General features: G+C 48.3%; 1 protein-coding gene across 1 annotated transcript in view; it reads left to right on the forward strand.

Annotated features, from left to right (window-relative positions):
* The window catches only part of GPD2 (glycerol-3-phosphate dehydrogenase 2), a 52517-nt gene extending 41564 nt beyond the window's left edge, over positions 1-10953 (forward strand). The window contains exons 10-17 of the mRNA XM_082056070.1: positions 2009-2143; positions 2390-2565; positions 3086-3217; positions 3623-3781; positions 4826-4938; positions 5033-5111; positions 5217-5315; positions 7883-10953. Of these exons, the coding sequence (XP_081912196.1) occupies positions 2009-2143; positions 2390-2565; positions 3086-3217; positions 3623-3781; positions 4826-4938; positions 5033-5111; positions 5217-5315; positions 7883-8008 (1019 nt within the window). The 3' untranslated portion in view covers positions 8009-10953. The remainder of the gene's footprint in view (positions 1-2008; positions 2144-2389; positions 2566-3085; positions 3218-3622; positions 3782-4825; positions 4939-5032; positions 5112-5216; positions 5316-7882) is intronic.
* Positions 10954-12036: the final 1083 nt, after the last annotated feature.

Below are 12036 nucleotides of genomic sequence, written 5' to 3' on the forward strand. Positions count from 1 at the left end.
TCCTGAGCAGAAGTCGACGTGAATAAGTGTGGTAGGGCAGACAGGTACCTGGTGGAGTTAAGACGGTGAACAAGACAGATTTTGCGAGGCACATTACGAAGTGTTTAATTCTCCCGAATGAAGCCTACCTGGGCGCACGCTGTTTTTCACATGTGCAATTAGCAGTGTTTATAGATTGCTTGTTATTGAATTAACAACTGTGCTGCCCATATCAACGCGCTGCAGACCTGCCTTTTTGCTGCCAGAGACAGTGCCAGGGTTATCAACTTACACAGGCTTGGATGTGTTCCAACTGTTTAATTATAGTGTCACGCATGCTGCTTTTTCTAGTTTCATTAGTTTATAAACGTAATATGGTATCTTATTTCTGTGATTAACACTTCATTTTGGCAGGTTAAACATGCTGGCAGAGCACCATTGATTTCTGAAATCTATTTTGTGTTCTTTGGGGATATTTTTACACCCCGCTACTGATTTTCAATTATCATTTATTTGTAAGTTGTATTAAAAAAAAAAATGTTCTGAGGACTTCAGCAAAAAGTAAATCAGTTTTTCTATTGCAAATTTAATAAGCAGCAAACTTAATTTCATTAAATTCTCTATGGGTGTTATACATTGAAAAGAAAAACAAGAAGTGACTTTCAGAGGCCAGGGTGTTTTCCTACCGCTGTTAAGGGCTTTTGTGACTACTCGGTGCCTTCGGGTTTTCTTCCTTGAAGTCTGCTGAGAAATCAGCGCTGGCGCGAGGGATGTGCTTGTAACCAGACAGGGGCAGAGGTGAGGGATGTGATTGTAACCGGACAGGGGCAGAGGTGAGGGATGTGATTGTAACCGGACAGGGCAGAGGTGAGGGATGTGCTTGTAACCGGACAGGAGCAGAGCTGAGGGATGTGCTTGTAACCAGACAGGAGCAGAGGTGAGGGATGTGCTTGTAACCGGACAGGGCAGAGGTGAGGGATGTGATTGTAACCGGACAGGGCAGAGGTGAGGGATGTGATTGTAACGGGACAGGAGCAGAGGTGAGGGATGTGCTTGTAACCAGACAGGAGCAGAGGTGAGGGATGTGCTTGTAACCGGACAGGGGCAGAGGTGAGGGATGTGCTTGTAACCGGACAGGAGCAGAGCTGAGGGATGTGCTTGTAACGGGACAGGAGCAGAGGTGAGGGATGTGCTTGTAACCGGACAGGAGCAGAGGTGAGGGATGTGCTTGTAACCGGACAGGGCAGAGGTGAGGGATGTGCTTGTAACCGGACAGGAGCAGAGGAGCAGCACAGGGAAGAAATAAGTAAATGGCCGTTTAGCGAGGTTTCTGGTGGGTGGGACGGTGTTCTGGAGGAGGAGCCGTTGGTGTGAGATGCCCGGGCTCTTTTGGGTTGTGTGTGTACTGAACGCTGGTGCGAGTTTGGGGATGTGCCACAGCTCACCGCGGCCCTGCCATAACCTGCCTCCTGGTGTGTGTGCACTTCTGATGAGATACAGGTTGCTTGTCAACAGGAAAACCTGGAAAAGTAACCTACGAGTTAGAGAGAAGCTTTGAAGTCCTAAAAGCAAATGTTATGCTCATGTGGAACAGACTTTATTTTGGTTTCTAAAGTCAGAACGGTCCTGTCAGCACAAGCAAAGAAGGAGACCTGCTGCTGGGCTGTGTGTGCTTTGGTTTTGGTAGGGTTTGGGTTTTTTGGGGGGTATTGGGGTTTTTTGAGGTGACAAGTGAGGGACAGCTGTTGGTGGCTCAGTTCCCAGGTATCTCTATCCTGTTGGAGTTTTAACAGGTGTGAAAAATGAACCCCTCTGCCTTTGTTTTGGGCTGGAGAGTGTTATTGATCCCAGTCACGGCAGTGCTGCCCAGCTTATCCCATCACTTTGGAGAATCTTCTCCCGCTTCTGGGTTGCTCAGCAAGCGTGGTGTGCTGTGGTCCTGCTGGGAGGCAACGCCACGAAGGCCATGGGTGGGATGGGGGTAAACGCCAGCAGTGCTGGCTCACCCTGCTGATCTTTGTTCGGACAGTGAGAAGAGGAGACGTGTTGGCAGCGTGGAGCGGCATTCGCCCTCTGGTCACAGACCCCAACTCCAAAGACACGCAGTCGATATCCCGGAATCACGTCGTCACCATTAGCGACAGTGGCCTTGTCACCATAGCAGGTACAGGACTTTCTCTTATGGTACAGCTGCTTTGGGCTTCCCTGGTGTCTTTTATTCAAAACATTTCCCGTTGCAAACTAATCCTTTGTGCTCCTACAACTACATAATGATCTGTCAGTGGTAGCACGACTGGCTTGTTGGAGCAAGTCTAGCAAGAATAATGCGATATATACAATATCTACAGTACATACCAAGTGGGCATTGCGCTCGCCCTCCCCAAACCCAGAGGTGCGCGTGCGGTTGCAGGTGGGAAGTGGACGACGTACCGCGCCATGGCGCAGGACGCGCTGGACGCGGCGGTGCAGGCGCACGGCCTGCGCGCCGGCTCCAGCAGGACCATCGGCCTGCAGCTCGAGGGCGCCGACCACTGGAGCCCCACGCTCTACATCCGCCTGGTCCAGGACTACGGACTCGAAAGCGAGGTGAGTGGTGGTTTCTCTTGGTGCTCAGGTGTTTCTGCATTGGAGGGTTTTGTTTCCTCGCTAGATCAAGTGGCAGCATAACTCGTGCAAAGCTCTGAGCCTGATAAGAGCTTATTATCTGGCTGGGGCAAAGACAGTTTTAATAATAATAATAAATTCTAGTAACTGTTCTTCTTTTCTTCCCTTTTCCCCTCCTCCCAATCTCGACTGTTTCCTGCTGTCAAAGGGTGTGGCGTGCTGGGGTCTGTCTTCCTTTGAGCCCAACAAAATCTCTGCCTTAGGTGTGATCCCAGTGTAGCCGAAGTGTCAGAGCATCGTTACTCACAGTCACACTGACACCTGCACAGCGGTGTCAGTGCTGGTCTGACCCAGTCACAGCCCAGGTAGTTTCCACCCACACGATCGAAATCCAATACCCTGTTCAGCCTATTTGTTATTGGTGAGAAGAGAATTGACAAGAAGAACATGTGTATATTTGATGCGCTGTCAAAGCATATTGAATTTGTTTTCAACTCCACAGGTGGCTCAGCATCTGGCTTCGACGTACGGTGACAAGGCTTATGAGGTGGCCAAAATAGCCCAAGTTACAGGAAAGAGATGGCCTATTGTCGGAAAACGGCTGGTATCTGAATTTCCTTATATTGAAGCTGAGGTATGTGGAAAAACTACATAATATTCTTTGATTCTTCTCTTGGGACAAGCAGGTTCTAGAGCAGTCTGTCTCACTCTTAAAACAGCTCTATAAGCCCTTTCCTTTGGTGGGGTCTGGATGTTGCTTCTGTTTTTTCCGCTTCACCAGAATATGCTTACGAGTATTAATATATTTATATATGATTAAATATTTTAATTATACAAGGTATAGCTTTTTATTTCACGTATACATATTTGATTCCAGATAAATTTTATGAAACGTTCCAAGGCAAAGGGAGCTTTTCAGAGCCCTCTCTGGGTTGGGTGGGAGCTGGCAGCAGAGCGGTGGCCGTGTGGCGCGCTTCGCGGTGCCCGGCGTGGCGCGGCGCCTGCCGGCCGGCTCAGCGCGCCCCCGGTGTCGCCGCAGGTGGTGTATGGCGTCAGGGAGTACGCCCGCACGGCCGTGGACATGATTTCGCGGCGCACTCGCCTGGCCTTCCTGAACGTGCAGGCTGCGGAGGAGGCGCTGCCGAGGATCGTGGAGATCATGGGCAAGGAGCTCAGCTGGAGCGAGCAGAGAAAAAAGGTACAAAGGGCCTTTTTCATCCGAAACTGGTTTGTTTTTCTGAAGTAGGTGCCATGTTAACGATCTAAATCAGTTGAATAGGAAACTTGAAGTGATGCTTTCTTCCTGAGAGAATGATTCACTTGGCGTGTTTCTTTATAAAGGCTTCATCAAATAGCTGTGAAATAAGCTGGTGTTGGCTGGGGGCACGGGGAAGGTGAAGATCTATGTCTTCCTGTTCCCCAAGTTTAAGAATTAAAGCAGACTTGGCATTACTACCCCATTCCTGTTCAGATATTTTGGTTACTGACACTTTCCAAGGGATCTGCCTCAGAAAAGGGGGATCTCGTGATCGGTGTCACTCATTTTGTGTGCCGTGTCCCTGGAAGGGAACAGACCCTGCGTTCGCGCCTGTTCAGGAGCCAAACACACAACCCGTTCAAGCACAGAAGCAGAGTCTGCAGGCTGTTCCGTGCTGGTGCCTCCGTGGCAGGGGCCGTGTCGCTCGTGGACCCGTGGCTGGTGTCCCCTGGCTGGAGGAACAGCTCTGCTCTGCGGCACTTCTTGTACGTCTCGTGTGTGTTGCTAACTAAAGAACTGGCAGACCTTGCACTGAACTTTGAAAAGAAAACTGGTTTACAGCATAAAGAACCTGCCTGGTGTTGAGCCTCCTGATTTTCTGTGGATTTTGGACAGTGAGGTGAAACTTGGTGCTAAGACGTGAGCTGTGAGTTAAAGGACATTTTGCGGGCCCAGCCTGTGAGTGCTGTTCTTGGTGAGATAGGTGGATGTGCCGTGTGTGACCGCAGGCGGGCTGGGGTGCTCGGAGCACTTACACTGCCAGGAAGAGTCTTTACTAGACTTGATATCTCTTAAAGACTTCCAAGTGCCTAAGCCCATCTTATTTTTAAATACTTTCCAGCTATCATCTGCTTAATTTTTTGGACCTCAGATAAATTCTAGTGAAGTGGAAGAAGCTAATAAATACTACATTAAAAATAATTGTGTAAGAACTTGCTGTTCCTCAGATATACAGTTTTCTTCTTTCTTTTTTTTTTGTTGTAGGAAGAACTTGAAGCTGCTAAAAAATTTCTCTATTATGAAATGGGCTACAAAGTAAAAACGGATCAATTAACAGACAGCTCTGAAATCAGCCTCCAGCCTTCAGATATTGAAAGGTGAGTAAAGTAAGAGAGTTCTGCTGCTGCTCGGAATTAATACCCATCGTTCTCCTGAGTGCACTTTTTCCCACTGCTCATCCTTGTCTTGCAGGTACGAGAAGCGATTCCACATGTTTGACAAGGACAAGAAAGGGTTTATTACCATACTGGATGTGCAGCGTGTCTTGGAGGTAACGTTTCCTTGTGGTTAGTTTCCCTTTTAAGCCTCTTACCTGAATTTCAGAGAAATAGTGCTGAACAGTCCAGCTGACACAGTTGTGCTTTCTGTTGTCTAGAGCATCGGTGTGCAGATTGCTGAGAATACTCTTCATGAGATTCTAAATGAAGTGGATCTGAACAAAAACGGGCAGGTTGAGCTCAATGAGTTTTTACAGGTGGGTGTTTCCGTGTCACAAGAGCAGCTGTAACTTCAGTGAAAAAGGCATAGGGGTTCATTTTTGTCCCCCTTTGCTGAAGGGCTGGGGACGAGGCGAGTGGTACCTGAGTAGATGCTGTAGTGACGGCAGAGGTGACACGCAAAGCCATCCTCAAGCAACTTTGAAATTCAAGGACTTTTTACAGTAAGACCCAAGGAACAGATCCAATTTACAAAGTATACCACAGACCAGAGCTTGGCTTTTTTTTAGTACAGAAATGCTATTTGGACACATTCAAAATGACACAATTGTCCATTGGAAGCTGTAGGGCACAGTTATGCACACTGGCATTTATCTGGGCCTCTTAAGTGATTGATGGTTTCCAAACTATTTTGAATATTTTCAAGAATGAGCTTGTGATTAACGCACACCCAGTCCATATAATCCCATTTTAACTCCTGAACTGGCTGACGTTTTCTCAGTCTGTATGAAAAACAGTGACAACCTGCTTTTTGCAGGGCTTTGAACCAGAACTGAGGGTGCTGTTGGGGTTTGCCCAGCTGTGCTTCTGAGGAGCCTTTCCTGGCGTGGTGTTTGGAGCGGCTGCTCGGCCGGCCCGCCGCTGGCAATGATGAATGCCCAACATGAGAGAAATTAATGCTGGGGATTTTGGTCAATGTCAGCCCTTTCTTCACTGTGTCAAGTTAAACAAACAAGATCAAGGCAGAGGAAATGGTAATTGTCTCTCTCGAGATGAGCTGTAGATAAGAGCAGCGTTGTTGAATCTAAATGCAGGAAATTTTCACAGGTTGTGTCCAGCATTAGAAAAAAGGACTATTTATTTGCCTAAAATGCAGCAATTTAGCAGGCTAGCTGAAATGTGCTTGGGGAACGGGGGGACAGCCCAAACAGACCGTGGGGCAGAAAGACGGAACAGTTTGTGCTCAAATGTAAGAGACCGTCCAGCTGTGTTTCTGGCTGTGGAACGGGGTCACCCGACAGCCCTTTGCATTAAACTGCAATTAACTGGGGGCGGGGAACCCACCATTTACTGTCAGGGCCGTGTTGAACTATAATTTGGTTCATTTGGATATGCTGTGGTTAAGAAGTTGAAACGACGAGTGATTATGCCTTCTGTGGATGTTTTTGGTGGCTTTCTGGGGCTTTTTGCTTTATGTGCTAACAGTCTCATTAGGACTTGCCTGCCCTAAGTCTCCGTGCCTGTGAAATACAAGAGGCAAGTGTTGGTGTAGTTCACGGTTAGTTGTGTAGAACTGGTTCCTGGCTTCTCCCGTCCGTTTCCCAGTGCAATGTGAATATTGCCCGGTGGCGCTTGGTGCTCAGCGCCCCAGGCTGACCAGCTAACAGGAGGTTGCCATGGAAGGAACAAAATACATTGAGTGCTTAATTTATTTTTTGTTAATGGATCTTTTAAGTCAGTTCACAATACTTTGGTGTTTGCTTTCTGAAAACTTTCAGGTAATTGCATTTTAGGGCAGAATGCTTGTGGAAAGCCGTGTGCAAATATTTGTGGACGTTTATATTAGAATACAGGGCAGCGTTGTGCCGGATGGGGGGCAGAGCGGTGCCCAGTGCTCCCGTTTGGCTTTCATTGCCAGGGCAGCTCAGATACCGGTGTGGAGAGCGCGGGGAGGATTTTCCAGCAGGATTTGTGTGTTTAGGATCTGTTTAGGGCGCTTCCCCTCCCGGGTGCTCCTGCCGGCTTTGGTGGGGTTCATAACGCATTTGCATAGGTCCAGCTGCAGGTATAATTAATAGACTCGCCTATGGAAGGGAAGAGATCTGAAGGATTCTTAGCACTTGATGGGAGTAAGAAATTGCATTTTCTAAGTGCTGATTGCTTTCCATAGTAGTCTTTGACAAGCTGACTGCATGTAATTTCAAGTCTAATGCTCCCTTTATCCATGGGATAAAGCAGAATTAACTAAAATCTTAGCACCAGTGTGTGTTCGTTAAGATAGAGCTGAGTCCAGTTTCAAGGACTTAAAGGCAAATTAGTTTTAAAAGTCTATAAAGGAATTTGGATTTGAAGGAATTGTGGAAGTCAAGTGTGCCATCTCTACAGAGGAGGGATGTGAATGGAAGAGGGTCCGGCCCGGGCAGTGGCACGTCGGGAATGGTGTTCTGCCCTTAGGTACGTCTTGTGGATAGCAAACAAAATTAAAAAAAAAATTAAAAAAAAAGAAAAAAGGCACCCCGTGAAATCGGTGGGTTCTCCTGCATCCTTAAGTGTCCCTGAAGAAACCCTGCTGTTGATGGGTGCCTGCACAGTTACTTCCAAAGGGATCGCATTTGGTACATCCACCACCCATTCCTTGCCAAAACCTCCGCTGGTAATGCCGGAAAATGTCAGTGAGCTTTGAGGCGAGTCTTTGAAAAGCCTCACACCAGTTTTGCTTTACATGGAAGGATCAGTTCTGTGTGTTCAGTAACCACTTTGTCCGAGAGCCAGCAGCCCCGGGGGCCGTGTCCCCTCCCAGCGGAGCTGGTGGCCCCGGCCGCCCCGGGGTGTCTCTCGCGGTCTCTGCGGTGTCCCCCTAACGCTGCTCTGTCCTGTGTCGCAGCTGATGAGCGCCATCCAGAAGGGGCACGTGTCGGGCAGCCGGCTGGCGGTGCTGATGAAGACGGCGGAGGAGAACCTGCGGCGGCGGGTGCTGATCTCGGTGGACCGCAGCGGCGGGGGGCTCTGAGCCGCCCCCGCGCACCAACATTCCAGTGCCGCTCGGCCTCCTGCCTGTGGCAGGCGGCCGGGGGCTGCCCGGTGGTGTGGCTCCACAAAAACACAGCTGTTTTCATTAGTAATGGTTTTCTGCGCAGCTCTTAATACTGTGGCCTTTGGGGTTGGGTATTCTGTAGCTATAGGAGTTGGTGAACAAGAGTTCGGGAATACAGTCTGGGAAGATGTGGGTGCGCGCACAAGCACACGTATTGCCTTGTTCGTTAACTTTTATATTGCCTTTACCTTCAAAAAAAACATCCTGTGCTCAGAAAGTGAATCCTGTCTGTAAGTGCATTGCATTGAGTTTTGCAAATTTGTGTTTATTGTTTAAACCCTGTCAATCCGTTCTCTTGAACACGGAGCGGGAGGGAACGCTGATGTCCTGGGCTGGGGGTGGTACCGCAGAAAGAGCAGAAGCAGCGCTTGCCGAGGTGGAGATGATGGGGAAGAGCCGTCAGAACCTTCGGGAGCTGTCTGGCTTTGCTCTTTCGTTTGCTGTTATTTCAGTGGTACCTACGCTTGGCCAGACAGAAATACCAGCGGTATGAAGCTGGAAAACTACGAGACATTTTGATTAATCACCCAAGCTGATGATTTAGTTAAGAGCTAGGGGACAGCTTTCCATTCTCCCGTATTCATAGAAATAAGCCTCCCTCAATAAACAGCATTGTCCAGTAGGTGCTGGTTTCTGCTGTAAGCACTTCATAGTGTTTCCAGGTTCAGACACACACTGTTGTGCAGAATACAGCAGTTCTTGTTGGCATAAGTCTTAATTATGTATTTTAAAAATTCTCAGACACAAAGTGGAACAGTGAAATTTGGTTTGCGTTCCGCTAAGTTTTATAGAAAAGAGAAAGGGCTGTTTTTCAGCAGATTAATAGAAAACCCAACCAAGGTAGGACCACTTACTTGAGCCGCTTTCACCAGCGCGGCTCTCGGCCTTTGTGCGGTGAGACCGGCCGGGCCGGCAGCGGCTGCGAGACCCCGGCTCTGGAGAGCGGGGAAGGGAGAACATCGGAACTGCTTTATTGATGAATTTGTCGTTCTGTTCTATCCTTTGGGCATAAATACCAATTTACAAATCAAAACCAAGCTTCGGTTCCAGGGTGTCACAATTTCTACTTGTGTAAAATGCATTTTAACTGATGTCACCACTTTCACTAATGGAAAATAACAGTACAGCGATGAACAGCAGAGATTACTTTAGTATTTTAAGGGGGAAAATGATTACATACACAAGATGGGGATGGTGAGGAGCGTTAGTGCGGAGCATTGCAGGTACAGGTGTGGTGTCCTTTAAGCAAAATAAATCAGGTGTTCAAAACCAGTAGAAATTCAGTAAATGGTTGTATTTCTGTCAGTCCAAACAACTGGTAAAATCTGGAGGGAAGGGGGCAGTCTTGGGTAAAACACTTTCCAGCTGGTTTTTGCATGTTAATGTTTGTTGTGGGTGGCTTTGTACCCAAGTGCAGGTGTTGGTGAGGGGCCCTGGTTAACGAGGCGCAGGCTGTGAGCCGGGCTTACCTGTGTTAACGAGGCGCAGGCTGTGAGCCGGGCTTACCTGTGTTAACGAGGCGCAGGCTGTGAGCCGGGCTTACCTGTGTTAACGAGGCGCAGGCTGTGAGCCGGGCTTACCTGTGTTAACGAGGCGCAGGCTGTGAGCCAGGCTTACCTGTGTTAACGAGGCGCAGGCTGTGAGCCGGGCTTACCTGTGTTAACGAGGCGCAGGCTGTGAGCCGGGCTTACCTGTGTTAACAAGGCTCAGTCGGTTCCTGGACAAAGGGCCCTGGTCCTGTGCTCCTGGAAACTTTGCTGTTTGAAATACGTTCCAGCCATTCAGGTAAAGTGTGAATGTTTGACACAGCTCCTTGCTTCCAAACCCTTTTCAAATGGAGCACAGAGGCAGGTTTCACATGTGCTGCGGGGCTGGGAAATGGACGCACAGTGCACAGGTTGCTGCGGTTCAGTGAGCAGGGGAAGAGGGAAGGGCTTAAGTTTCTATTATTAACAATAATTTAAGAAAAAGTAAGTAACGAGACCTTTTCCAGGCCACGGAAAGATAAACACTTACTATATTTAACATCTGTTGTGTGGTTTAAAGAAATTCTCCAGTCCCGTATAAGCGGCACTGTTAAGAACTAACAGCACAGGTTTACCTGTGACGGAGCGTTCCTGCTCCCCCGCGCTGTGCTCCGCTCCCGTGTCCCACGCGGACGGTGACCGGGGGTTTCTCGGTCTGGGTTTGCTGTGTCCCCTGCTCTGTGTGCGGCAAGCGAGGTCTTGTCCTTGTGCCATGGGAGAAGTGCGTGTGTTGCTGAAACAGCTACGTCTGTACGTGAAGATCTACAAGTATTTATTTGCCCCTCACGTTTGTGTTCGGGAATGCTGCCTTTGTGCTGGTTGTGATTTTTCTTCCTTTTGAATGTACTGTAGGAAGCGTTGCAAACGTCCCTGTCTGGCATCGTTCTGATCCCGGGTGGAAAATAAACAGTGATTTGTCTTTTTATTTCTCTTTTTATTTTTCTTTTCTTTCTTTTTGAGGTGGGAGCTGGATTTCTGGTGGGTTTGGTTACTCTGTGTTTTAAATGCCTGCCCGGGGCGGTGTGCGCGTACGTGTTCATCCCTGGGCGTGTGTAAATACATGTGTGTGCACACAGCGCACGCTCTGCATGTCCTACATGTGCCACCTGGGTATTTCGTTAGGTTGCTGTTCTAGGCTGAACTCTTAAATACTGTGTTTGAGGCTGGGTTGTCATTTTTATAACTGTCTTGGTGTTTTACTGCCGTTATTTATTACTTTTGATATACAGAATGAGCCGCATGCATTTATAGAGCAATAAGAGGATGTATTTAATGTGCCTTGTTTTTAACTGAGTAAGAACTGAAAGCATGAATCAATAAAAGTGATTAAAAACGGTCCCTGTGCTGGCAGTTTGTTGTGGCAGTCACAAAAATAACTTTGATTAGCCCCGGAGAAGTTGATTTTTAAAGGAAAAACGTTCAGATGGACGCTCGGTAAACATGACGTAGTTTTGTCCCTGCTTTGCTGTTTTAGCTCGGAATTTCGCACTTGCTGGTTTAGAAGCGAAAGTGAGGAGTTAATTTGGCGCTCGGCATTCCCGGGGTGGGGGATCGGCAATCACAGCCCGGCCACACGGGTCCCTCCGCACGCTGATGAATTCTGTCATCATCAAAATCAATAGGAATGAACGGAAGAGATTTCATAATCCATTTTGATCATTTTACATGTCAAGTTAGTCCGGGGTTGCCGTGTGTTGATAAATGTTCTGGCAGAAAAAAAATGCTATATATTTTCATTGTCAGTAAATCAGTAAAGCTGTTATCAGTTTTAACGCAATTTTTATAATCTCCATATTATTTTATAGGTTTTAATTTACACTTGTAATAGGGATATTCCAGCAGGGCGATGCGGCTGTGCTGAGTGCGGGGGTTGTGTACGCGCAGCCAGAACAGCTCCCCCAGAAACAACAGCACCGACACCTCCGGAGTCATGACAAACGTTATGAATTTTATGGAACCCGTGGTGTGTAAGTAACATGTCAGGAAACGTTCGCTGTGCATCTTTGTCCCAGAGATGGTGTGGCCCTGGGGCTGCCTGGGGACATGGAGGGAGTTGGCTGCGGAGCCGGGGCGCTGGGCTCTCCGGCAGCGCCTTGCACCCCCTCAATGCTCCAAAATCCACATTTATTGCAACTTGTGTTCACTTGCGCCCTGCAGCCCGTTTCACAAATACGATACGGAATATCATAGCAACATTAATATTTAAGCGTTGATGCCTGAGCTGGGTGTTTCCCGTGTCAGATACGAACTGATTGCATCTGTTGAGCAGAGAAAACCATCTTCAGTGGGGCTGAATCCTCGCTGCTCAGTAAGTGTCGCTTCTCCTCGCTGAAAACCAGGGGGTTGGGGCGTGCAGGTGTGTTCAGCCCGAGGTTTTAGCCCCGGTGTGTGGTTGCCGGTGCCCCCGCTCCCGTCCTC

The sequence above is a fragment of the Streptopelia decaocto genome (genome assembly GCF_964273445.1).
Source record: "Streptopelia decaocto genome assembly, chromosome: 6".
Lineage (NCBI taxonomy): Eukaryota > Metazoa > Chordata > Aves > Columbiformes > Columbidae > Streptopelia > Streptopelia decaocto.